This window comes from Pangasianodon hypophthalmus, chromosome 23 (assembly GCF_027358585.1).
Source record: "Pangasianodon hypophthalmus isolate fPanHyp1 chromosome 23, fPanHyp1.pri, whole genome shotgun sequence".
Taxonomy (NCBI): domain Eukaryota; kingdom Metazoa; phylum Chordata; class Actinopteri; order Siluriformes; family Pangasiidae; genus Pangasianodon; species Pangasianodon hypophthalmus.
In genome coordinates this window covers 7677323-7703987 of record NC_069732.1, presented here as the reverse complement: position 1 = coordinate 7703987, position 26665 = coordinate 7677323, and the positions used below count along the sequence as shown (strand labels likewise).

Genomic DNA, 26665 nt, shown 5'->3' with positions numbered 1-26665 from the left:
CAGAGATAAGAGGACATGCCTGCAATCCTAGTGTTACAATACAAGTGTAGTCATTGTACTGCAAATGAGTACTAAGTAGGTCCAGATGAAAGACAACATTCTCTTGTGAAATCTTTAAAAGGGAAAGTTAACTCACCCACACAGTAAAAAGACATGTCTGTAATCATAGTGTTACAATTCAAGTGTAGTCATTGTATTGCAAATTAGTACTTTTATGTCAGAGTTTCACTTGATAGATTTAAAACCATATTGTATTTAACTCCAGTGTCATTTTCCTACATGCAGAGCTCAGTGAGAGTCTTATCCATACACTAGCCAGTATCAGTGCATAAGTAAGGAATTAAACACAAAATGCTGTAATAGGAAAATAATCAATGATAATGATAACTGCACCTCCCGAAGTGTTGTATTCCTCTTACAACTGTAACAATTTTACAACTGTAATTGTACCAACTTTTTATTTATTAATGTGATCATCCATTTTATTCTTTTATAGTTGCATTTAATGTTGTTGCTATAAACAGTCATTCCTTCACCAGCGTCCCTTTTGTCTCTCTTTCTTGAAGTTCATAAGCCAAAAAATGCACCTTATCATGTTGCCAAGAACCCAGAATGTGAAAAGCCCTCTGTGCATTCCTGACTTTCCAGTGTCAGAAAACACAACAGACTCCTTTGTAAAATGCTTTCCCCTCTTCTCACAGAATTATTACACACGTTTTGTCATTATAGAAAAATTAAGTTATTAGAACGAACACATTAATAAAAACCTGTTACCTTGCTGCCACACTACTATCTGAGTTATAGAAAATGAATAAACACCTTTTAATTGATCAGAATTGAGCACTCATCAGTGCTGTGGTATAATAGAATTAATTATAGCAAGAACATAAAAGAAAACTCCCTAAAATCTAACACCAGACCACTTTTCTCAAAAAACAAAAACACAAACAAAACAAAACAAACAAACAAAAAAAAAAAAACAATAAAGGCATACATTCTAGTGCTAATGACTTGGGCTCCTGTTCAAGCAGGCAGGAAAAACATTCTTTCACTGGTGTTTTGTCTCGGAGGAGTGTTTCTGGGGTGGAGTCTTCTTCATGCAGATAAATTCTAAATGCAGAACACTGAAACCACTGCTCAGATCCTGTAGCCACCAGTGTGCGTTTGCCAAGCCAGGGTTAGCCTTTTGCCAGAAAACATCCTGTTCCTGATAGACCTTGATCATCTCACACACACAAACTGAGGTAAGTGCTAATATTTGAACACCGTAACTTTTTTGTACTACTTCTACTACAACTGCTACTTCGACTACTACCAAGCTCAAACAGAGTTGAACAGAGATAGTTGTAAGGAAGTAGTTAAAAAAGCATGGTTGTGTAAACGAATAACAGTGTGAGTCAGAGTTGAGTGTTGTGTGGATGTTATCAGTTACTCCCTGCAATAAAGAAACATTTGCACACAGATCATGATCAAGACAGTCTCAAATGAATGAGATGGATTGCAGGCACTGATCATAGCTCAACAAAATAATTTTAGACAGTATCTCTTATTAGGTCTTAAGGTTGAGACAAAAATGTACTATATATACATACATACATACATACATATATATATCTATATAGTGTCTAAACAAGTTGATTCATATGTTCGTTACCAGGTTTTTATATAAAAAGTCAGGTTGATTACCTCAGTTTAGCCTCTTGCATAAATACCCTATGATTAAGCACATCACTTTGGATTATATTAAGTTATATGGAAGGTTTAATTTTTGTATCTGTGTATAAACAGCACTCCCTTTTACTGGATGACATTTAGGTTTAACTGTCATGCAAGGACACACAAAAAAAATAGTAAATGAACCTATCATTTCTGTCCCTATTCAGCTCAGGTGTTGAGGAAAATTTTTACGTCATCAGGAAAGAATGCTATTCATCACTAAGCTAGTAAACACAACTGAAACTTGTTTGATACTAGGACTACATTCAATGTTGCAAGAACATTTCTAACAGAAGTAGTTAAAGTACTCCCTTTTGGAGATAGTGTTTTCCTTCTCTGAACAAAGAGAGTGTTGTTGAACTTGAACTGTATTTAGATGTCTATTTCTAAAGAATTTCTACTTTTGGTCTGTTTGAGGGAAATATATGCATTGTATTCTTACAAGTCCTATCTTAGAGGCAGCATACTGTTTTATACAAAATGCACATTGCACTTTTTAGCAAGTACCATGATAGTCTACTGCAAACAGCAGATTTCAGTATAAGCTTGACAGTGGCATGTAATGTAAATTCAGTTCTACGGACTGGTCTTTTCATAATCATGTGGCAATCTGGGAAAACCTGTTGTTTATATTTCAGCTCAAGAAAGCCTGTAGTTATCAGAGGTATATAATATAATAGAAAGTGTGAAGGGTGCCACACATCTCAGACTAATAAGGTTCATCCTCTTTGGGCCAAAACCATGTGTTCTCCACTAGAAAGCTGTCTAGTGTTTAGGTAAGGATCATCTGACTGACTGACAGCCACAGATTCAAATCATATGTTCTATAAAAAAATAACATATTTAGGCTTTTTGTTTTAGCCATTAAATAAAACTTGTTACTTTTTTCAGTACTCAGTTGTATAATGATCTGAATTTCACAGAACCCTAGCTGCTTTATATATCACCTCATGGAAAATTAAAAATAAATCCAGTGTCAAATATTTGGATGTTTGCAACTAAATAGCAATGGCAAACTCCCTAGTAGCAAAAAGTTCAATGTAACATTCCAACATTATCTCTGGGAAATATGCATGCAAGGGTAGGTGAGGGAAATGTCAGCATGTGATTTCTTAGTTGCAGCACATACTGTGATATACAACTGCAAGTTTTAAATGTTAAGCCATCTTATCAGTAAGTGACCAATGACATGTGAGTCCCATACAATTTTACTACGGAATGTAATGGAGTTAATCTGTATTGGAAACATATGCCAATACAGTTCTCCAAATGTTCTCTAACAGATTCCAACATTACATATATACTTACTGTCCACTTTATTAGGAACACCTGTACACCTACATATTCATGCAGTTATCTATTCAGCCAATCATGTGGCAGCAGCACAATGCAAAAAAATTATGCAGATACAGGTCAAGAGCTTTGGGTAGTGTTCCCATCAAACATCAGAATGAAGAAAAAGTGTGATCTCTGTGCCTTTGAGCATGGCATGGATTTTAGTATCAGATGGGCTGGTTTGAGTATTTCAGAAACTGCTGATATCTTGGGAATTTCACACACAACAGCCACTAGAGTTTACAAAGAATGGTGTGAAAAACAAAAAACACTGAGTGAGTGACAGTTCTTTGAGTGGAAACGCCTTGTTGATAAGAGAGGTTAGAGGAAAATACCCAGATTGGTTGGCACTGCCAGGAAGGATATAGTAACTCATTTAATCACTCTTTACAACCGTGGTGAGCAGAAAAGCATCTCATGCACAAAACATTGAACCTTGAGGTGGATGGGCTACAACAGCAGAAGACCACATTGGGTTCCACTCCTGTCAGCCAAGAATAGGAACCTGAGGCTATCATGGGCACAGGCTCATCGAAACTGTACAGTACAGCGACTGGCGACTTACAGTGATAAAATCGCTTGTACGTGTGAGTGTATCTTCAGTGATCCTGAGATGCAGTTTTATGAGGAAATCAGCTGGTGATTGCACTTGTTGCAGTTATGAAGACTGCTGTTGCATTTTTTTCCGTAAGTCCCAGAAAGTTTTGTAATGGTGATGTTTACTTAACATGATATTTTGTTTAACAACATACAAAATCTCAAACATTTTTTTTTTTAACCATAAGATGTTCTTTTCTACTGGCACACTAATGCATAAGACAAAATAAACATCTACAATTTTTTTTTCTTTTCTTTTAAATTTATTTATTTATTTATTGTTACATATATTCATAGAGAAAAGGAAATGCTTAGATGTAGGCTAAGTATAATGTAGTGGATTAACTTTACCTCTAAACAAAGATGCAAGTTCTGTGATATGTGAGGCGATGCTGCCTTCCTTGTAAAAAGTGACAGTTAAATCAATTCTTCTAATCGAATCCATATTTGAGATTTACACACCATGTTGTATCAGGATTTTTTCATGTCAACACAAGCATGTGCACATTTGTGGAAGAATTGACTGTTAAATCCAGTCCCAGTTTAAAACCTCTCCAGTTGAATACAAACCATCTCAAACTGAGGTCAAATCTCAACTAAATAATAACCTATATCAAGACATTCGGCCTCAAGGCCTTTATCAAACTGGATACGATCAGATTTATTTGTAAATCATTTTTGAAAATGTTCATATCCTACTCATGCTCCTGCATGTGTGTAAATTTACACATACACAGACTAATGTAATCTAACTAATCTAATGTAGTCTCTATCAAAAACACTAGCCAACACAAATCCATAAATTAAGACCAATAAAACTAATATAAATAAATATAAATGGATGATGGGCTGGTCCTTCTGCACAAATGCCTCTGGTGACTGAAGAGTTAGTACTCGCTTATTGTTATTACTATTGTATATGATTTAATATTTTTTTTGGCATAGAAGTGAGTCAAAATAACTTCCACTTCTGCCTTTCAGCCTTACCCTGATAGTTCATTTTGTACTTCCAGCTGTCTGTACACTTGAACCTTTATCAAGTTTCGCGGGCGTAACTAAATGCAAATGAGCTGTGTTGGGAATGTGGTTTGCACTTTACGGTTGATTACAAGTATGAAGAAAATCAGCATTTCCAAAACTTTTGTTTTAGTTTGGTTTGGCTTATGCAAAAATTTAAACACAACTTTACAAAAAGATTAATAAATGAGGCCCAATGATATTTCTTCCCAAAATAATTGGAATATATCTATTATGGGGTGAAAGATTAGTGATTTTAAACAGGGCAATTAAATTTATTGTTGATATGAAACCGAAAATCACATGCTAGAAATTAACAATTCATTATTTTTGAATGTGTCACTAAGTTGAACAAATTGGTAGAGGTAACTGTGCTCTCCATTAGGGACAAACCCAATATGCGCCATAGTGTCATACATTTTATGAACCAGTATTTCAGCACTTGTATTCAGCTGCATAGCACACAAATTTTTGCACAGGGCTTCTTCAGTCTGTACCACTATTGAGGCCATTGGTGCATCTACTGGAGGCATTAATCTCAACCTTAGTGCTTCTGCATCTTCCACTACAGCCAGTATGCATGCCCTTTTATCAGGGTGCAGCTTCAATGCACTTTTAAATATACAAAATAAAATACACTGTTGAACAGCCAAGGCACTTGCTTGGTGACTAGATCATTAAATAGGTTAGTTATTTGAACAACGGCGTGTAATATTAGCCTGCTGCTACTGACATGCACTTCTGCATACACTCTGATCATCAGAACTCTAATGATGGCAATCAGCAGTCTCTGTCAGGGTGGGCTCATTTTTCAAGTTGATAGAATGATAAGCAGCTATAGAGAGTACATCAAGGTCTGTCTCCATGACAGACAGCTCTACTAACAGGTCTAGTATTTGTTGCATTTGCCTACTGCCAAGTCTTTATTCCAAAATTGTAAAGGCACTCACCCTTTTCATTTGTCATGGCTGATCAGATAAGCCTTCTGCCCATTTCTACAATTAAATGAAATGGGAAAAATGTAAATGGGATAAGGAAGGTAACATAGCAGGTAGTCAGGAATATTAGTAAGTAGACCTAAAGGAGTGCAATTTGCCATATACATGGGCTGAATAGTCAAGCTGCTTGATTTTCTTGGAAGCAGCCATAACAAATTGTATTATGGCTGTTATTACTAGGGCAAGTCCAATGAAACTGTTAATTTAAAAAAAAAAAAAAAAAAAAAAAAAAAAAAGAATTTCCATTTCATTCAATGCAAGTGTTCCAGCACTTAATAAATGTCTGGATTCCTGAAGAAAAAAATTTGATTCAGGTCTAAATTTGTCGCACTACTGAGGTATTCATTTGACTCACCTTTGCATGTTAAGATATTAGTTTTTTCATGACCATTGATAAAATCTGACAACAATAATTAGTGTGCATATAAATGCACTCATGAAGCCTCATTTACCAAGCTGAATACACAAGAATTTATTTGTAAATTGAATGAGAGATTGCAAGAATGTGTAAATTTATGGATAAGACAAAGCAATGCAATGCAATGAAGCAATCAAGACTGAGGTGAGACCCTTGAGCCTTGTGTCTTCACTACTGTGTGTGCACTTGGATAGGTTAAATGCAGAGCACAAATTCCGAGTATGGGTCACCATACTTGGCTACATGTCACTTCACTTCACTTCAATGAAGCAAACCTCAACTGATAGGCTTCAAATCATATAACTGGCATGGATAAATGCACTTTTATATAAAGATTATGCTGTGAAGTGAAATATATTAATTAAATTAAACACAAATACTGAATGAAAAATCTATTAGTGAATATGACCCATAAGCAACAGATAGCTTTTTCCTGATTTTCAGCGTTAATTGGTTATTGGGCTCAAAATTCAGGAATTTCAAAAAAGAATGGTGTAACTGCATGTTCAGAACTTAAGTCTATTATTACCATATGTCAATAAACATAGGCAGAAAATTCAATGCAAATATTTTTTTCATGTTTCATATATTATTTAATTTACAGATCAAATTTATTTTTTTTATTTAATTTACAGGTCAACAAAAGATCTTGAAAATGTCACTTCAGCAAAAAGGCCAAACAGAAGGAGCTATGACTACTTTTCGAGGCATCAAAAAGCAAGTAACAGCGCAGAACTTGCTAGAATCTAAAATCATTGATCAGAAACTTTTTGAAGACCTTAGCCTTGGAAAGGTCACAGTAGATCAAGTGAGCAATATGGACTCAGTACGCAAGTACCTGCAGGGAACCGACTGTATTGCAGGAGTGTTTGTGCAGTCCACCAAACAGACCATGAGCATCTATGAAGCCAAATCCAAAGGACTTCTAACACCTGGAACCTCACTGGTATTACTGGAGGCTCAAGCTGCTACTGGCTTCATGGTTGATCCACTGAATAACAAAAAACTCTCGGTGGAGGAGGCAGTGTCTCAGGGAGTCGTGGGGACTGAATGGAAAAACAAGCTACTTTCTGCAGAGAAGGCAGTCACTGGCTACACCGACCCCCACACAGGAAACACCATTTCATTGTTCCAGGCCTTGAAGAAAGACCTCATTGTCAAAGATCATGGCATTCGTCTTTTGGAAGCACAGATTGCTACTGGAGGCATCATTGATCCAGTGTACAGCCACCGTGTGCCTGTGGAGGTGGCTTACCAGAGAGGATATTTTGATAAAGAAATGAACCAGATTCTCTCTGACCCGAGCGATGACACCAAGGGCTTCTTTGACCCCAACACAAAGGAAAACCTCACCTACTTGCAACTACTTGACAGGTGTGTGAGAGACCCACGCACTGGCCTTAGACTGCTTGTTATTGTGAAGAAGGGAGAGTTTTACTTCTACATCGATGAGCATACAAAGAGAGTCCTCCAGTCCACTATCACATACAAGGCAGGGGGTAAATTCCAAGGAAAGGAGGTTTCCCTCTGGGATCTCATATATTCTGAATACATCGAAGAGGAAATAAAAAGAGATCTGGTTCAGCGACTTAAGTCTGGCACGATAACAATTGATTACTTTTTGGAGCAAATCCTAATGATTGTACAGCAGAAAACCTCCAGTGTGACTGTTACTACCACCACCACTACAACTACAACAAAGTGTCCTACTTTTCGCGGAATCAAAAAGCAAGTAACAGCTCAGAACTTGCTAGAATCTAAAATCATTGATCAGAAACTTTTTGAAGACCTTAGCCTTGGAAAGGTCACAGTAGATCAAGTGAGCAATATGGACTCAGTACGCAAGTACCTGCAGGGAACCGACTGTATTGCAGGAGTGTTTGTGCAGTCCACCAAACAGACCATGAGCATCTATGAAGCCAAATCCAAAGGACTTCTAACACCTGGAACCTCATTGGTATTACTGGAGGCTCAAGCTGCTACTGGCTTCATGGTTGATCCACTGAATAACAAAAAACTCTCGGTGGAGGAGGCAGTGTCTCAGGGAGTCGTGGGGACTGAATGGAAAAACAAGCTACTTTCTGCAGAGAAGGCAGTCACTGGCTACACCGACCCTCACACAGGAAACACCATTTCATTGTTCCAGGCCTTGAAGAAAGACCTCATTGTCAAAGATCATGGCATTCGTCTTTTGGAAGCACAGATTGCTACTGGAGGCATCATTGATCCAGTGTACAGCCACCGTGTGCCTGTGGAGGTGGCTTACCAGAGAGGATATTTTGATAAAGAAATGAACCAGATTCTCTCTGACCCGAGCGATGACACCAAGGGCTTCTTTGACCCCAACACACAGGAAAACCTCACCTACTTGCAACTACTTGACAGGTGTGTGAGAGACCCACGCACTGGCCTTAGACTGCTTGTTATTGTGAAGAAGGGAGAGTTTTACTTCTACATCGATGAGCATACAAAGAGAGTCCTCCAGTCCACTATCACATACAAGGCAGGGGGTAAATTCCAAGGAAAGGAGGTTTCCCTCTGGGATCTCATATACTCGGAATACATCGAAGAGGAAATAAAAAGAGATCTGGCTCAGCGATTTAAGTCTGGCACAATAACAATTGATTACTTTTTGGAGCAAATCCTAACGACTGTACAGCAGAAAACCTCCAGTGTGACAACAAAGTGTCCTACTTTTCGCGGAATCAAAAAGCAAGTAACAGCTCAGAACTTGCTAGAATCTAAAATCATTGATCAGAAACTTTTTGAAGAACTTAGCCTTGGAAAGGTCACAGTAGATCAAGTGAGCAATATGGACTCAGTACGCAAGTACCTGCAGGGAACCGACTGTATTGCAGGAGTGTTTGTGCAGTCCACCAAACAGACCATGAGCATCTATGAAGCCAAATCCAAAGGACTTCTAACACCTGGAACCTCACTGGTATTACTGGAGGCTCAAGCTGCTACTGGCTTCATGGTTGATCCACTGAATAACAAAAAACTCTCGGTGGAGGAGGCAGTGTCTCAGGGAGTCGTGGGGACTGAATGGAAAAACAAGCTACTTTCTGCAGAGAAGGCAGTCACTGGCTACACCGACCCTCACACAGGAAACACCATTTCATTGTTCCAGGCCTTGAAGAAAGACCTCATTGTCAAAGATCATGGCATTCGTCTTTTGGAAGCACAGATTGCTACTGGAGGCATCATTGATCCAGTGTACAGCCACCGTGTGCCTGTGGAGGTGGCTTACCAGAGAGGATATTTTGATAAAGAAATGAACCAGATTCTCTCTGACCCGAGCGATGACACCAAGGGCTTCTTTGACCCCAACACACAGGAAAACCTCACCTACTTGCAACTACTTGACAGGTGTGTGAGAGACCCACACACTGGCCTTAGACTGCTTGTTATTGTGAAGAAGGGAGAGTTTTACTTCTACATCGATGAGCATACAAAGAGAGTCCTCCAGTCCACTATCACATACAAGGCAGGGGGTAAATTCCAAGGAAAGGAGGTTTCCCTCTGGGATCTCATATACTCGGAATACATCGAAGAGGAAATAAAAAGAGATCTGGCTCAGCGATTTAAGTCTGGCACGATAACAATTGATTACTTTTTGGAGCAAATCCTAACGACTGTACAGCAGAAAACCTCCAGTGTGACAACAAAGCGTCCTACTTTTCGTGGAATCAAAAAGCAAGTAACAGCTCAGAACTTGCTAGAATCTAAAATCATTGATCAGAAACTTTTTGAAGACCTTAGCCTTGGAAAGGTCACAGTAGATCAAGTGAGCAATATGGACTCAGTACGCAAGTACCTGCAGGGAACCGACTGTATTGCAGGAGTGTTTGTGCAGTCCACCAAACAGACCATGAGCATCTATGAAGCCAAATCCAAAGGACTTCTAACACCTGGAACCTCACTGGTATTACTGGAGGCTCAAGCTGCTACTGGCTTCATGGTTGATCCACTGAATAACAAAAAACTCTCGGTGGAGGAGGCAGTGTCTCAGGGAGTCGTGGGGACTGAATGGAAAAACAAGCTACTTTCTGCAGAGAAGGCAGTCACTGGCTACACCGACCCTCACACAGGAAACACCATTTCATTGTTCCAGGCCTTGAAGAAAGACCTCATTGTCAAAGATCATGGCATTCGTCTTTTGGAAGCACAGATTGCTACTGGAGGCATCATTGATCCAGTGTACAGCCACCGTGTGCCTGTGGAGGTGGCTTACCAGAGAGGATATTTTGATAAAGAAATGAACCAGATTCTCTCTGACCCGAGCGATGACACCAAGGGCTTCTTTGACCCCAACACAAAGGAAAACCTCACCTACTTGCAACTACTTGACAGGTGTGTGAGAGACCCACACACTGGCCTTAGACTGCTTGTTATTGTGAAGAAGGGAGAGTTTTACTTCTACATCGATGAGCATACAAAGAGAGTCCTCCAGTCCACTATCACATACAAGGCAGGGGGTAAATTCCAAGGAAAGGAGGTTTCCCTCTGGGATCTCATATACTCGGAATACATCGAAGAGGAAATAAAAAGAGATCTGGCTCAGCGATTTAAGTCTGGCACGATAACAATTGATTACTTTTTGGAGCAAATCCTAACGACTGTACAGCAGAAAACCTCCAGTGTGACAACAAAGCGTCCTACTTTTCGTGGAATCAAAAAGCAAGTAACAGCTCAGAACTTGCTAGAATCTAAAATCATTGATCAGAAACTTTTTGAAGACCTTAGCCTTGGAAAGGTCACAGTAGATCAAGTGAGCAATATGGACTCAGTACGCAAGTACCTGCAGGGAACCGACTGTATTGCAGGAGTGTTTGTGCAGTCCACCAAACAGACCATGAGCATCTATGAAGCCAAATCCAAAGGACTTCTAACACCTGGAACCTCACTGGTATTACTGGAGGCTCAAGCTGCTACTGGCTTCATGGTTGATCCACTGAATAACAAAAAACTCTCGGTGGAGGAGGCAGTGTCTCAGGGAGTCGTGGGGACTGAATGGAAAAACAAGCTACTTTCTGCAGAGAAGGCAGTCACTGGCTACACCGACCCTCACACAGGAAACACCATTTCATTGTTCCAGGCCTTGAAGAAAGACCTCATTGTCAAAGATCATGGCATTCGTCTTTTGGAAGCACAGATTGCTACTGGAGGCATCATTGATCCAGTGTACAGCCACCGTGTGCCTGTGGAGGTGGCTTACCAGAGAGGATATTTTGATAAAGAAATGAACCAGATTCTCTCTGACCCGAGCGATGACACCAAGGGCTTCTTTGACCCCAACACAAAGGAAAACCTCACCTACTTGCAACTACTTGACAGGTGTGTGAGAGACCCACACACTGGCCTTAGACTGCTTGTTATTGTGAAGAAGGGAGAGTTTTACTTCTACATCGATGAGCATACAAAGAGAGTCCTCCAGTCCACTATCACATACAAGGCAGGGGGTAAATTCCAAGGAAAGGAGGTTTCCCTCTGGGATCTCATATACTCGGAATACATCGAAGAGGAAATAAAAAGAGATCTGGTTCAGCGACTTAAGTCTGGCATGATAACAATTGATTACTTTTTGGAGCAAATCCTAACGATTGTACAGCAGAAAACCTCCAGTGTGACTGTTACTACCACCACCACTACAACTACAACAAAGTGTCCTACTTTTCGCGGAATCAAAAAGCAAGTAACAGCTCAGAACTTGCTAGAATCTAAAATCATTGATCAGAAACTTTTTGAAGACCTTAGCCTTGGAAAGGTCACAGTAGATCAAGTGAGCAATATGGACTCAGTACGCAAGTACCTGCAGGGAACCGACTGTATTGCAGGAGTGTTTGTGCAGTCCACCAAACAGACCATGAGCATCTATGAAGCCAAATCCAAAGGACTTCTAACACCTGGAACCTCACTGGTATTACTGGAGGCTCAAGCTGCTACTGGCTTCATGGTTGATCCACTGAATAACAAAAAACTCTCGGTGGAGGAGGCAGTGTCTCAGGGAGTCGTGGGGACTGAATGGAAAAACAAGCTACTTTCTGCAGAGAAGGCAGTCACTGGCTACACCGACCCTCACACAGGAAACACCATTTCATTGTTCCAGGCCTTGAAGAAAGACCTCATTGTCAAAGATCATGGCATTCGTCTTTTGGAAGCACAGATTGCTACTGGAGGCATCATTGATCCAGTGTACAGCCACCGTGTGCCTGTGGAGGTGGCTTACCAGAGAGGATATTTTGATAAAGAAATGAACCAGATTCTCTCTGACCCGAGCGATGACACCAAGGGCTTCTTTGACCCCAACACACAGGAAAACCTCACCTACTTGCAACTACTTGACAGGTGTGTGAGAGACCCACGCACTGGCCTTAGACTGCTTGTTATTGTGAAGAAGGGAGAGTTTTACTTCTACATCGATGAGCATACAAAGAGAGTCCTCCAGTCCACTATCACATACAAGGCAGGGGGTAAATTCCAAGGAAAGGAGGTTTCCCTCTGGGATCTCATATACTCGGAATACATCGAAGAGGAAATAAAAAGAGATCTGGCTCAGCGATTTAAGTCTGGCACGATAACAATTGATTACTTTTTGGAGCAAATCCTAACGATTGTACAGCAGAAAACCTCCAGTGTGACTGTTACTACCACCACCACTACAACTACAACAAAGTGTCCTACTTTTCGCGGAATCAAAAAGCAAGTAACAGCTCAGAACTTGCTAGAATCTAAAATCATTGATCAGAAACTTTTTGAAGACCTTAGCCTGGGAAAGGTCACAGTAGATCAAGTGAGCAATATGGACTCAGTACGCAAGTACCTGCAGGGAACCGACTGTATTGCAGGAGTGTTTGTGCAGTCCACCAAACAGACCATGAGCATCTATGAAGCCAAATCCAAAGGACTTCTAACACCTGGAACCTCATTGGTATTACTGGAGGCTCAAGCTGCTACTGGCTTCATGGTTGATCCACTGAATAACAAAAAACTCTCGGTGGAGGAGGCAGTGTCTCAGGGAGTCGTGGGGACTGAATGGAAAAACAAGCTACTTTCTGCAGAGAAGGCAGTCACTGGCTACACCGACCCTCACACAGGAAACACCATTTCATTGTTCCAGGCCTTGAAGAAAGACCTCATTGTCAAAGATCATGGCATTCGTCTTTTGGAAGCACAGATTGCTACTGGAGGCATCATTGATCCAGTGTACAGCCACCGTGTGCCTGTGGAGGTGGCTTACCAGAGAGGATATTTTGATAAAGAAATGAACCAGATTCTCTCTGACCCGAGCGATGACACCAAGGGCTTCTTTGACCCCAACACACAGGAAAACCTCACCTACTTGCAACTACTTGACAGGTGTGTGAGAGACCCACGCACTGGCCTTAGACTGCTTGTTATTGTGAAGAAGGGAGAGTTTTACTTCTACATCGATGAGCATACAAAGAGAGTCCTCCAGTCCACTATCACATACAAGGCAGGGGGTAAATTCCAAGGAAAGGAGGTTTCCCTCTGGGATCTCATATACTCGGAATACATCGAAGAGGAAATAAAAAGAGATCTGGCTCAGCGATTTAAGTCTGGCACGATAACAATTGATTACTTTTTGGAGCAAATCCTAACGATTGTACAGCAGAAAACCTCCAGTGTGACTGTTACTACCACCACCACTACAACTACAACAAAGTGTCCTACTTTTCGCGGAATCAAAAAGCAAGTAACCGCTCAGAACTTGCTAGAATCTAAAATCATTGATCAGAAACTTTTTGAAGACCTTAGCCTGGGAAAGGTCACAGTAGATCAAGTGAGCAATATGGACTCAGTACGCAAGTACCTGCAGGGAACCGACTGTATTGCAGGAGTGTTTGTGCAGTCCACCAAACAGACCATGAGCATCTATGAAGCCAAATCCAAAGGACTTCTAACACCTGGAACCTCACTGGTATTACTGGAGGCTCAAGCTGCTACTGGCTTCATGGTTGATCCACTGAATAACAAAAAACTCTCGGTGGAGGAGGCAGTGTCTCAGGGAGTCGTGGGGACTGAATGGAAAAACAAGCTACTTTCTGCAGAGAAGGCAGTCACTGGCTACACCGACCCTCACACAGGAAACACCATTTCATTGTTCCAGGCCTTGAAGAAAGACCTCATTGTCAAAGATCATGGCATTCGTCTTTTGGAAGCACAGATTGCTACTGGAGGCATCATTGATCCAGTGTACAGCCACCGTGTGCCTGTGGAGGTGGCTTACCAGAGAGGATATTTTGATAAAGAAATGAACCAGATTCTCTCTGACCCGAGCGATGACACCAAGGGCTTCTTTGACCCCAACACACAGGAAAACCTCACCTACTTGCAACTACTTGACAGGTGTGTGAGAGACCCACGCACTGGCCTTAGACTGCTTGTTATTGTGAAGAAGGGAGAGTTTTACTTCTACATCGATGAGCATACAAAGAGAGTCCTCCAGTCCACTATCACATACAAGGCAGGGGGTAAATTCCAAGGAAAGGAGGTTTCCCTCTGGGATCTCATATACTCGGAATACATCGAAGAGGAAATAAAAAGAGATCTGGCTCAGCGATTTAAGTCTGGCACGATAACAATTGATTACTTTTTGGAGCAAATCCTAACGATTGTACAGCAGAAAACCTCCAGTGTGACTGTTACTACCACCACCACTACAACTACAACAAAGTGTCCTACTTTTCGCGGAATCAAAAAGCAAGTAACCGCTCAGAACTTGCTAGAATCTAAAATCATTGATCAGAAACTTTTTGAAGACCTTAGCCTTGGAAAGGTCACAGTAGATCAAGTGAGCAATATGGACTCAGTACGCAAGTACCTGCAGGGAACCGACTGTATTGCAGGAGTGTTTGTACAGTCCACCAAACAGACCATGAGCATCTATGAAGCCAAATCCAAAGGACTTCTAACACCTGGAACCTCACTGGTATTACTGGAGGCTCAAGCTGCTACTGGCTTCATGGTTGATCCACTGAATAACAAAAAACTCTCGGTGGAGGAGGCAGTGTCTCAGGGAGTCGTGGGGACTGAATGGAAAAACAAGCTACTTTCTGCAGAGAAGGCAGTCACTGGCTACACCGACCCTCACACAGGAAACACCATTTCATTGTTCCAGGCCTTGAAGAAAGACCTCATTGTCAAAGATCATGGCATTCGTCTTTTGGAAGCACAGATTGCTACTGGAGGCATCATTGATCCAGTGTACAGCCACCGTGTGCCTGTGGAGGTGGCTTACCAGAGAGGATATTTTGATAAAGAAATGAACCAGATTCTCTCTGACCCGAGCGATGACACCAAGGGCTTCTTTGACCCCAACACACAGGAAAACCTCACCTACTTGCAACTACTTGACAGGTGTGTGAGAGACCCACGCACTGGCCTTAGACTGCTTGTTATTGTGAAGAAGGGAGAGTTTTACTTCTACATCGATGAGCATACAAAGAGAGTCCTCCAGTCCACTATCACATACAAGGCAGGGGGTAAATTCCAAGGAAAGGAGGTTTCCCTCTGGGATCTCATATACTCGGAATACATCGAAGAGGAAATAAAAAGAGATCTGGCTCAGCGATTTAAGTCTGGCACGATAACAATTGATTACTTTTTGGAGCAAATCCTAACGATTGTACAGCAGAAAACCTCCAGTGTGACTGTTACTACCACCACCACTACAACTACAACAAAGTGTCCTACTTTTCGCGGAATCAAAAAGCAAGTAACAGCTCAGAACTTGCTAGAATCTAAAATCATTGATCAGAAACTTTTTGAAGAACTTAGCCTTGGAAAGGTCACAGTAGATCAAGTGAGCAATATGGACTCAGTACGCAAGTACCTGCAGGGAACCGACTGTATTGCAGGAGTGTTTGTGCAGTCCACCAAACAGACCATGAGCATCTATGAAGCCAAATCCAAAGGACTTCTAACACCTGGAACCTCACTGGTATTACTGGAGGCTCAAGCTGCTACTGGCTTCATGGTTGATCCACTGAATAACAAAAAACTCTCGGTGGAGGAGGCAGTGTCTCAGGGAGTCGTGGGGACTGAATGGAAAAACAAGCTACTTTCTGCAGAGAAGGCAGTCACTGGCTACACCGACCCTCACACAGGAAACACCATTTCATTGTTCCAGGCCTTGAAGAAAGACCTCATTGTCAAAGATCATGGCATTCGTCTTTTGGAAGCACAGATTGCTACTGGAGGCATCATTGATCCAGTGTACAGCCACCGTGTGCCTGTGGAGGTGGCTTACCAGAGAGGATATTTTGATAAAGAAATGAACCAGATTCTCTCTGACCCGAGCGATGACACCAAGGGCTTCTTTGACCCCAACACACAGGAAAACCTCACCTACTTGCAACTACTTGACAGGTGTGTGAGAGACCCACGCACTGGCCTTAGACTGCTTGTTATTGTGAAGAAGGGAGAGTTTTACTTCTACATCGATGAGCATACAAAGAGAGTCCTCCAGTCCACTATCACATACAAGGCAGGGGGTAAATTCCAAGGAAAGGAGGTTTCCCTCTGGGATCTCATATACTCGGAATACATCGAAGAGGAAATAAAAAGAGATCTGGCTCAGCGATTTAAGTCTGGCACGATAACAATTGATTACTTTTTGGAGCAAATCCTAACGATTGTACAGCAGAAAACCTCCAGTGTGACTGTTACTACCACCACCACTACAACTACAACAAAGTGTCCTACTTTTCGCGGAATCAAAAAGCAAGTAACAGCTCAGAACTTGCTAGAATCTAAAATCATTGATCAGAAACTTTTTGAAGAACTTAGCCTTGGAAAGGTCACAGTAGATCAAGTGAGCAATATGGACTCAGTACGCAAGTACCTGCAGGGAACCGACTGTATTGCAGGAGTGTTTGTGCAGTCCACCAAACAGACCATGAGCATCTATGAAGCCAAATCCAAAGGACTTCTAACACCTGGAACCTCACTGGTATTACTGGAGGCTCAAGCTGCTACTGGCTTCATGGTTGATCCACTGAATAACAAAAAACTCTCGGTGGAGGAGGCAGTGTCTCAGGGAGTCGTGGGGACTGAATGGAAAAACAAGCTACTTTCTGCAGAGAAGGCAGTCACTGGCTACACCGACCCTCACACAGGAAACACCATTTCATTGTTCCAGGCCTTGAAGAAAGACCTCATTGTCAAAGATCATGGCATTCGTCTTTTGGAAGCACAGATTGCTACTGGAGGCATCATTGATCCAGTGTACAGCCACCGTGTGCCTGTGGAGGTGGCTTACCAGAGAGGATATTTGGATGAAGAAATGAACCAGATTCTCTCTGACCCGGGTGATGACACAAAGGGCTTTTTTGACCCCAACACACAGGAAAATCTCACCTACTTGCAGTTGCTCAAAAGATGCATTAAAGATCCAAACACTGGATTTACCTTACTGATCTTAAGGAAATGAGAAAAAATATTTTAAGCTTTTGTTAACTTACATGATTAAAACAATTATCATGGAATTACATTTGGAACAACCTGTTAACCATCATGATTATTATACCATTTTCTAATTATAGCATCATTAACCATTTATTATTATATCATCCATCAGGCATTGCCTGTTAGCGCACCTTCTCACTTCAGACCTAGAGACCTTATCCTTCTCCATGACTATTCATTTGTACTATGTTTGTGCTTTATCACTTGATCATTGTATTTGCGTGTTTATTATTGGAGAATTCTCCATCCAGCAGTAACATTAAGGTGTTTATATAACACACCAATACTCCTGCCTTAGTGCACTATTAACAGTACAACCCCATTTAGTTACAGTCAGTCTGAGAATGCACCATCAGCAAAATAACATCACGTCACTAATACTGGCGTGGAGTCGTTATAAAGGCACTGACAAAATATGCACGGTTACTGCAAGATTATATTTTGTTTTTGTACCTGGTTAAATAGTAAGTGTACATACAAAGTATATGCACATAATAAAAAGTGGTTGTTTCATTTTTTTATTGCAAATGTTTACAATTCTTTACAAACCTTTGCATTTGGGAGATTCATGTATTACTACCATTCTAAGGATCTATTTACCAGCATGGTTTCATGTTTTCAGACTACTATTTTTCTATCCTGTTAGATAAAGACTGAGGTAAACACTAAGGAGTGGAATCCATTTTAGTGGAATGCTTACATTTAAAACACTAATAAACTTTCCTTTTTAACCCACTTGTTAAATGTTGTTGATTTCTGTTACATGATAAGTCTGCTACCTTTAAACCAAACTTCATCTTTGTTGTTTCAATATCCAAATTGGGGCTCTGTATATATTCTCATCTTTTCATACATTAATATTATAGAGAGAGCAGGTAACCGACCATCTTAATCAATCATATAATTTATTTACCTACTTGTGGTTTTATGTAGCCTATTTTAAACACACATATTAACACTTTGTGGATCTTATTACTTTGAAAATTAAGTCTTAAAATGCATTACAAAAGCATAAACAAAACTATACATTAATTACATTAATTTAACTTGTCCAGGAGCTGATGTATGTCTTCTTGTCCACGATAAACTCGTTTGAGTCCCCTTGGAAGGTAACGGCAAGATGACAGATTCAAGTAGCTAAGAGCTGTCGACTGACCCACTAATAACCTGTGAAATTTAAATCAATGTTAACTCTCAGTTCTACAAGAAACAGTAATTTTTATAAAAGATACGCTTCCAGTGGCATATATATATATATGTATTGCTAAATTAGATGTTTTTAAAAATCATCTAACAGTTAAGGTGAAAAAAAAAAACCTAGGAAAAATCTCTTCTACAACACATTTACAAAGATGAAAATGGTTAAAAATGTATCAAGGGCATACAGGGATTGTGTTGCCATGTTTTTTTTTTAAACAAAGGTGCTTGCTGGAGGCAGCTCATGTGTACTTCCACTTGCTATACTCTACAAGTGATGAAAACCCATTTGTTCATTACTATTGCAATGGTACCTGATTGCAAACGATGTGATCTTGGTCCCACTGAGATTCAAAGAATGAAAGGAATCTGCTCCAGTGCCATGAGCCAAATGCCCCATTGCAATTTCCATGTCCTCTTCTGAGAAAGGTTGGTTGGTGAGATCCAGCTCGCGAAGGCTATGGCTCCATTTCTGTGTGAGCATGTGGACGCCTTTGTTTGATGCCACTCTGACATTGCTATTGAAATACAGCCCCCAGTATAAACACTCTAGACCTAAAACCATTGAGACAGCAGGTGAATATATGGTAAGTAAGGAGAATATATTGTGCTTGCTTGTGCACAGTTTAGATTATTTTACCAAGTGTTTAAAAAATACATTTGATCCTACATAGTATTTAACCAATCAGCAAGTCAGAAAAGTAAATTTAATCAAGAGTATTAAAGTGAAGCACTTCCTCACAAAATATACATTAATTTCATTAAATCAATACAAGTATTTTGTGAATGGTAATGAAACATTGGTCTGTGTTATCAATAAGTCAAGTCAACTACTAAAGAATTTAACACTCTCCTCACCAAACACAGAATGCATGACTTTACACAAAGTACTGTATATTATTACATGATTTTATACAGTAATTGAATATGCAATACACCCTGACTTACAGAGAACCATAACAAATTACAGTCTCTAAATTTCCACTGTAAGTACAACATATAATAATATGCAGCATGCATGCTTGTAGACTTCTAAAGTGAGCTATGCTAATACACCTGCTACATACATACGTTTATAATGATTAGTAGATGTAGTAGTTGTACCGTTACCAGTTTTATTAGAAGGATTAGCATTCAAAGATTAATATTTACTGGGATAGTAATGGAAAAAAAAAAAGAAAAAAGAAAGGGACAACTAAAAAAGTCTAGGCAACTCATGGCTTCACTCCTGGACTAGCAACAAAAAGAACACAAAAGAGAATAATCAAACAATACAACAATACTTTTTCTTCTTATTGTTTAAATAAATCTTCTCTATGACAAAATAAATGTAAAAACAAAAGACAATGCAGTTTTTAAACTGTAAACTTTTATAAAGAAGTTGCATATAGTAGGGTATATCATTTTAATTACTCAAAAGATTTAATACTTATTTATAAATTTATTTAAAATTTTTATACTCATCACAGACAGAACAAACCTCAGCAGTAGTACTACACTGTATTCTAACTGCTTAAACAACAAAATGTATCACTTTCTAAAGTAAGAAAAATTACATCATAGTTATATGAAACTATTATTTTATATTTCATGCTGCTGATATTTAGCTAGATTTTAAATTTTTTAGGCTACACCATCTTCATCTCGTATTCACACTAAAAGCGGGTGGGGTCACACTTCCAGTATACCATGGGCAAAATCTATGCCTTCATCTTAAGGTACAGATTTTGCCCATACAGTTATACTAGCATGGAACACTTTTACATGAAAAAAATGGTTTCGCACATCAACAAATGCAACACGTTGTCACTAAGAAACTCTCTATTTCAGCTCTCATCTCCAGTAATCAGTAATCAAATTCATGTGGTGAATTGTTATGGAGACAAAAATACTGTCAATGTATCTGTATTGATGAGAAAAGTTAACAGTGGAGTTCCTAGCTCATGCTCTTCTCCAACTTTACTGCTGATCCCCGTTGTAGGTGCATACGGACACTTAGATTATGAATGTCCATGCACATTTAAAAACCAAAAAAATTAAAAATACAATTATAAATGCTTGGTTAATGTATTTTCTAAACATTTATAATTTATACATGTGTAATTAGCTGGTGAGAATAAGATTTTACCTTCACATGGCAGAGCATATAGTCCAGCAGCTGTGATGCGTGAGCATCCCCGCAGGTCCAGCACCCGTAGGTGGGGGGAGCCATGCAGAATATTGAGCAGGTCCTGGTCATTCATAAAGGAATGAGATGAAGAGGCTATACACAGCTCCTCCAGCATGGGGAAGCCAAGTGTGGAACTGGGTGTGTTGCGAATCATTTTGGGAACAGGGTTAATATTCATCAACCTAAAAGTCTACACAGGGCAAAAAAAAAGAGAAACATCAAACAGCAGTATTTTAGAAGACATGTAATATCAGGAATATCAGTATAATATCGGGAATGCATGACTAGTAATTCCTAGTATTCAACCAGTCATTTTACTAGTCAGCTAGAATCTGACTAGCTGTATTTTCCATATTTAAGGCAAAAAAAAAAATCTACTTTAGGGCAGTTAAATGATACACGACAACACAGAATTCATCAAGCCACAATTTAATAAACAGCCATACATAGGATAAAGCCCGAAAATAACTAAATCAGTGCAATAAATGTGAAAAAATAATAAATCTGTGTATCATATGGCCAAAATAATCCATTAGACAAATACATGGAACACTCAACTAGATGTATGCATCAGGACTGGGATCCTGCAAACACTACAAAAAAAAAAAAAAAAAACAGTTGCGGGAACAGGTAGATTTTAGTCTCCTGACATGTGGGTGGGACTCCCTGCACATATATGAAGCTTGTTAGACAAATAAAGGCCACGCTGATTAACAAGGAAGAGTATTTGGCACAGAGAAACATAAGGGTATATTTCCTCACTGGAGTAAATTTTACTCATTACTTCATTCATTCATGTTTAGTAACCGCTTTATCCTGGTCAGGCTTTAAATGGCTTATTTGTTTAGATTTTTGGAATTACTAAGTTTATTAGAAAGGACTGTGAATGGGTACAAAGAAAAGAAAAAAAAACTGCAGGAGCAGGTTTGATTGGTCGGAAATTCCTTTAGGAGTGGAAAAAAAACAAAAAACAGTCTGGGTGACACCTCTACTCTGAACCAAGGTGACATCAAAGTAATGACGTTCCAATAAAATATTTTGATATAAAGAAGGTACTGGGATTTATTTTCAATGGTAATTCCCATTACATTACTTTATCACATGTAATATGAACTGCACAAGGACTGACATGCAATTAATCACACAATGTAATCCTTATATTCTGACTGATTTAGCATAGATTTAATTTAGCAGATCATCTGATTTAGTACAAATTAAAGCAAAACGACATGAGTCAACTTTCTGTGAAACTGGTTGCAAATAAATAAAGCACTATACCTGTAGCTTGGGACAGCCAAGTTGCAAAGCTTGTACACAGATAGGAAGGGGGCAATATCCACAGTCTAACTTAGTATTGATCTCCAAAAACCTGAGATCAGGACAGCAACCCCTCTGCAAACAAACACCACATCATTCCTTACTTTCAACACAATGTGACATTGAATTCTGCTCTATTCTATCAATGTTGTCATAGCAACAAATGAAAATCAGCTTACACACAAAGCATTGAGAAGTTTGTCACTTTTTGAGCTGCGTGTGAAGGAAATCTTTCTTAGTTGACTCCCAGACACCTCGAGGAAAGAGAGCAGACCATCATCCTGAAACTATATTGCAAAAGAAACAAATATGTTACAATGAAATAAATACAGCCTTAAATGATCATTCTTGTTGTAGCTTTGGAGGACCATTACAGAAAATGTACATTGTGTCAGGTAAAACCTACAATTCTATTGTAATCTATCATTCCCCAAAATATTAAAGTACGACCAAAAACAATGCACTAGACATGTGAATTTTATGACAAATTAGCACATGAACTAGACTACTGTGGTTTCGTTGTGGTACCAGAGCACCATAACCATTAGATCATAATTATTGGTATGAAAAAGCAGTTTCAACATGCAGTCATTTCATACATACCTCTGAGTGTTGCACATTTATGTTCTCAAGAGACTGACAGGCAATTCCAAGATTTTGAAAGGCCTCTTTTGTCACACCCATGCAGTATGACAACTCTAGGGATTGGAGATGTGAGCAGGCATTTGCTATCGTCTACAATTAACAGTTAAATAAAATAGAAAGTGTGGTTAGATGAAACAATATGCTAAACCAAATGCATCATGCTTAACTTTGGCCATTGAGACTGGCTCAGTGAGTTATCAAGCAATACTATAAACCAGGGGTGAAATATTTCATTACTGTATGATTATTTATATCAGATATTTCTTTCAAAATGAACAGTAGGCACTGGGTAGGAGAATTACCTGAACAACGTAGTCAACATGTTTTTTCCAGTGACAAAGCTTGAAATTCCTCAGCTGTGAGAACCTTGAGGAAACAAAATTATACACAAAAAATAGCTTGGATTATAAAATAGGATATATTTCATTAGTTCTCATAAGATATAGAGTCACATCCAGACTTACTGGCACCCTTGGTAAAAAAAAAAATGGGTAAAACAGTTATGCAAAATATCTTTGTGATTATTTAACATAATCTCACACTGATGATATGAGAAAAAGCTAACATTTAATCAGTTAATTTATTCTAAGTAACCCTTAACAAAAATATGTTTTTTAATTAAACCACGTCACAATGGTACCCCTAGAAATTCTTATGAGCATGCACATTCCCATTTATATTTGTAAGTTCATGACTTCCTGTTCCACTGGGGTATAAATAAGAGTTGACACAGAGACCAAATTCCCATAGTCATGAAAACAGCATGACTGAAATGCTGAAAATGTTCCCTGTTATGGCAATAATTATGAAGTTTAAATTTGCAGTACTTTGGTGTCAGCAAATTTTGAAATTTACAATCAGACACCTCCACACCATGAAATTATTTGGAAGGTGTGCCAGCAAAAAGCCTTTTCTTTCATATAACCACCTGGAGTAAAGCACCTGGAGTTCATGAAACACTACTGGAACTTTGACAAGAACCAGGAGCTGTGGTCAGACGAGACAAAAAGAAGGATGCTTATACAGAAAAGAACCTAATCCCCACTGCCAAGTATGGAGGGGGATCTGTGATGATGTAGGAATGATGTGGGCCAAAAGGCTCCTGAGAACACTGTTAGGATACATGGCATCATGGACTATTTTAAATGAAAATCTGGCCGCATCTGCCAAGAAGCTACAACTGGATAGTAGCTGGATATTCCAGCAGGCAATGATCCAACATACATTTTCAAATCCAAACAAAAATGGTTTCGTGACCACAGAATCAAGCTTTTGACATGGCCATCTCAGGACCCTGACCTAAATCCAACTGAAACCTGAGGGGTGAGCTGAGAAGGAACATCTACAAGAGGAGGACCTAGGATCAGGAAAGATACAGTATTGAAGAGTGGTCTTAGATCCCTTGCTTGGTATTCTCCTTCTTGGTATCTCATCAAGATAGGAGATCTTGAGTTAATTAATTTCAAAGATATTTTTTGTAACTGTTTTAAACCCATCTTTACCTAGGTTGCCAATAATATTGGTGCTGACTGTACAGTTTGAAGACTTGGCTTAAGATTGAATACTGTTACCACTGACCTGTTTTGTGCTAGCCAGTCTACAGTGTTCTTAATCTTCTGTTCAGTTCCAGGTAACTGACTCTTACCAGGATCAATCCAGCAGTAGCCAATGGACACACTGCGCCAAAGAGCTGGTGAAGAAGCAGCACTATTCCACAGACGACAAACTCGGCCAACCCTTTCAGAGAATAACAGTTCAGTGAATAAATGCTCCAAAACTGCATATAAAAAGTAAACAGAAAATAACATCCAGACATTTCAACCATATGTAAAAAAATATTGCCATTAATGTACAAAAGCCATAAAGTTTTGAAAAACTAGACTCACAAAAAGCAGACCTCACCTGCAGAGAAAAGGTATGGCACCATCTTGGAGAACTACCAGTTCAAAAATCTTAACTAACACCTCCACTGGCATTCTCTGACCCCAGTCAAAGCTCAAAGCAGTTTCTGATTCCTCCAAATCAACATCATTGCCTAAAACTTCTTCAGTGACTTTAGAGACTCGGGGTTTTGTAGGTTCTTTCTTCCTCCTCACTGATGTGGTCTTTGTTTTGGCCTTTTTCCTCTTGTAACCTTTTCGCTTAGGTTTCCAAACACTGTCAAACTGGCTAACGTTTGATATAATCAGAAGCATATCCTCACCATGCTGTACAGTGTAATTGGGTCTCTGAACTCGTTGGATCTTCTTCTTCTTCTTTTTCTTCTTCTTGCTCTTCTCATCTTTGAGTGAATTAGCCTTCCTTTTCATGGTTGCTTTTCTCTTGTCGAGCATGGTATTTTTCTGATCTGTCCCAGTGCCCACATGTTGGGAAGATGGACCCCCCTTATCTGGTGTTTCGGGTACCTTGGATTTTGATAATTCTTGATGAGAACCATCCATTCCTGGTGAAAATGTGACACTTAGACAAAGGGGAAAAACATACAAGGTAGAAATTTATAGGATAAAAGCATGGTGATATTTCAGAATGATGTTTTGTTTTGAGTCTTTGGGATACTGAAAAGTGCATCATAAATAAAATGGATTCGTATATTTTATACCACGCTACTGAATTCTAGAAATCTGATAGTCAGATGGTAGTGATTAATGTTTATTATACCACAGAGAGACTGAATGCTTGAATCTGACTGGTCAGAAGGTGTGCATTATTTTCATGGGCTGGTGAGAGAATGACTGTTTATAACAGCCCTAACATAGGTAAGAACAGTCTCTTGTTTAACTTGTCTCTAACTTGTCTCTGACATTACACTTTGGGAATAATGCATTTTGGGTTGGGGTAGCGGCACTCCCCTGCACGTTGTGCCACATCACACCCACACCCATGCATTATTTTGGTATAACAGCATGGTCTGTCATGTATTATTGCTTACTAACAGCACAGCTCTGATAGTAGTGCTGGATAAAAGTTTAATCACAGGTTTATTTGCAGGCACTCACTCTAATACGCTATTGATTCTATTACAATAGCTACTTCACAGAGACTCGTATTGCAGAAGCTCCACATTGTCAAAGCCTAATAATAAACAGATTTAACATTGACAGAAAGAGTCTTTAGTCAGTCTTCCAGTAAGTATTTTTTTGTCTTGTTAACTTTAAGAGAGATAGCTTCTGTAATGCAACATTTATTATAACACTATAAATTGACAAGTGTGGCATGTCGTTACTTAATTAATAAAAAATGTAATAGTTGTCAAATTGCTGTGGTATAAGCGGAATAAAACACTGTGCATTATTATGACAAAACTTATGTCAATATTCCTTACTTAGAGTGCTTCACTGTATTAATGTTGATGTGTATAATGTGTATATACTGTACATGTGTATATGGTCATTTTTAATACGGTAATTAATACAGAACTATAATATAAATATACAACATAAAACTATATAAAAGTCTAAAAACTATAGCTAGCCCGTCTATAACATGCCACATTACATGTCAGCCTTAATACATAAGTAGGCTTTATTTGCTAAAATCTTAGCACTGTGTAATGCATATTATTAACAACTATCACATACCTGTTTCTACAAACCTCTGCGTGTTCACCGATACAGCTCGTTATCACAAACTTGATAACACTTTTTATCACTTCGGGCTAAGTGGACCTTGAGCTTCAATCAGTTTAATAAATCAATTCACCCTTTCTACAGAACTTGCAATATCGCGAAAGATTCCTTTGTTGTTGCTGTTTCTTGTATCCCATAA

The 26665-nt window shown here is 39.3% G+C and overlaps 2 protein-coding genes across 3 annotated transcripts; one reads left to right on the top strand and one right to left on the bottom strand.

The window, feature by feature from the left end:
- Positions 1-1103: 1103 nt before the first annotated feature.
- On the top strand, positions 1104-18306 carry eppk1 (epiplakin 1). The gene is made up of 2 exons (XM_053228518.1): positions 1104-1244; positions 6717-18306. Exon 2 carries the CDS (start codon positions 6737-6739, stop codon positions 17534-17536), a length of 10800 nt encoding a protein of 3599 aa, XP_053084493.1. The 5' UTR covers positions 1104-1244; positions 6717-6736; the 3' UTR covers positions 17537-18306.
- On the bottom strand, positions 18076-26659 carry fbxl6 (F-box and leucine-rich repeat protein 6). 2 transcript variants are annotated; one of them, XM_026929554.3, is made up of 10 exons: positions 26479-26659; positions 24803-25360; positions 24479-24637; positions 23203-23266; positions 22859-22990; positions 22435-22542; positions 22217-22330; positions 20897-21128; positions 19083-19323; positions 18076-18738 (listed from the first exon to the last, which is right to left on the bottom strand). In XM_026929554.3, the coding sequence occupies exons 2-10, from the start codon at positions 25339-25341 to the stop codon at positions 18609-18611; spliced, it is 1719 nt and encodes a 572-aa protein (XP_026785355.2). In that variant the 5' UTR covers positions 25342-25360; positions 26479-26659; the 3' UTR covers positions 18076-18608. The 2 variants fall into 2 exon arrangements, with proteins under 2 accessions (XP_026785355.2, XP_026785357.2); XM_026929556.3 differs by having other exon boundaries at positions 24803-25343.
- Positions 26660-26665: the final 6 nt, after the last annotated feature.

Bases quoted from the DNA above. Each gene is read 5' to 3' on its own strand.
- eppk1 (XM_053228518.1), top strand. From the start codon at position 6,737: ATGTCACTTCAGCAAAAAGGCCAAACAGAAGGAGCTATGACTACTTTT.
- fbxl6 (XM_026929554.3), bottom strand. From the start codon at position 25,341: ATGGATGGTTCTCATCAAGAATTATCAAAATCCAAGGTACCCGAAACA. The intron at 22,543-22,858 runs GTATGTATGAAA...TTTGCAATATAG, and splicing joins TAAATGTGCAACACTCAGAG to TTTCAGGATGATGGTCTGCT. The intron at 19,324-20,896 runs GTAAAATCTTAT...CAATGGTTTTAG, and splicing joins ATATGCTCTGCCATGTGAAG to GTCTAGAGTGTTTATACTGG.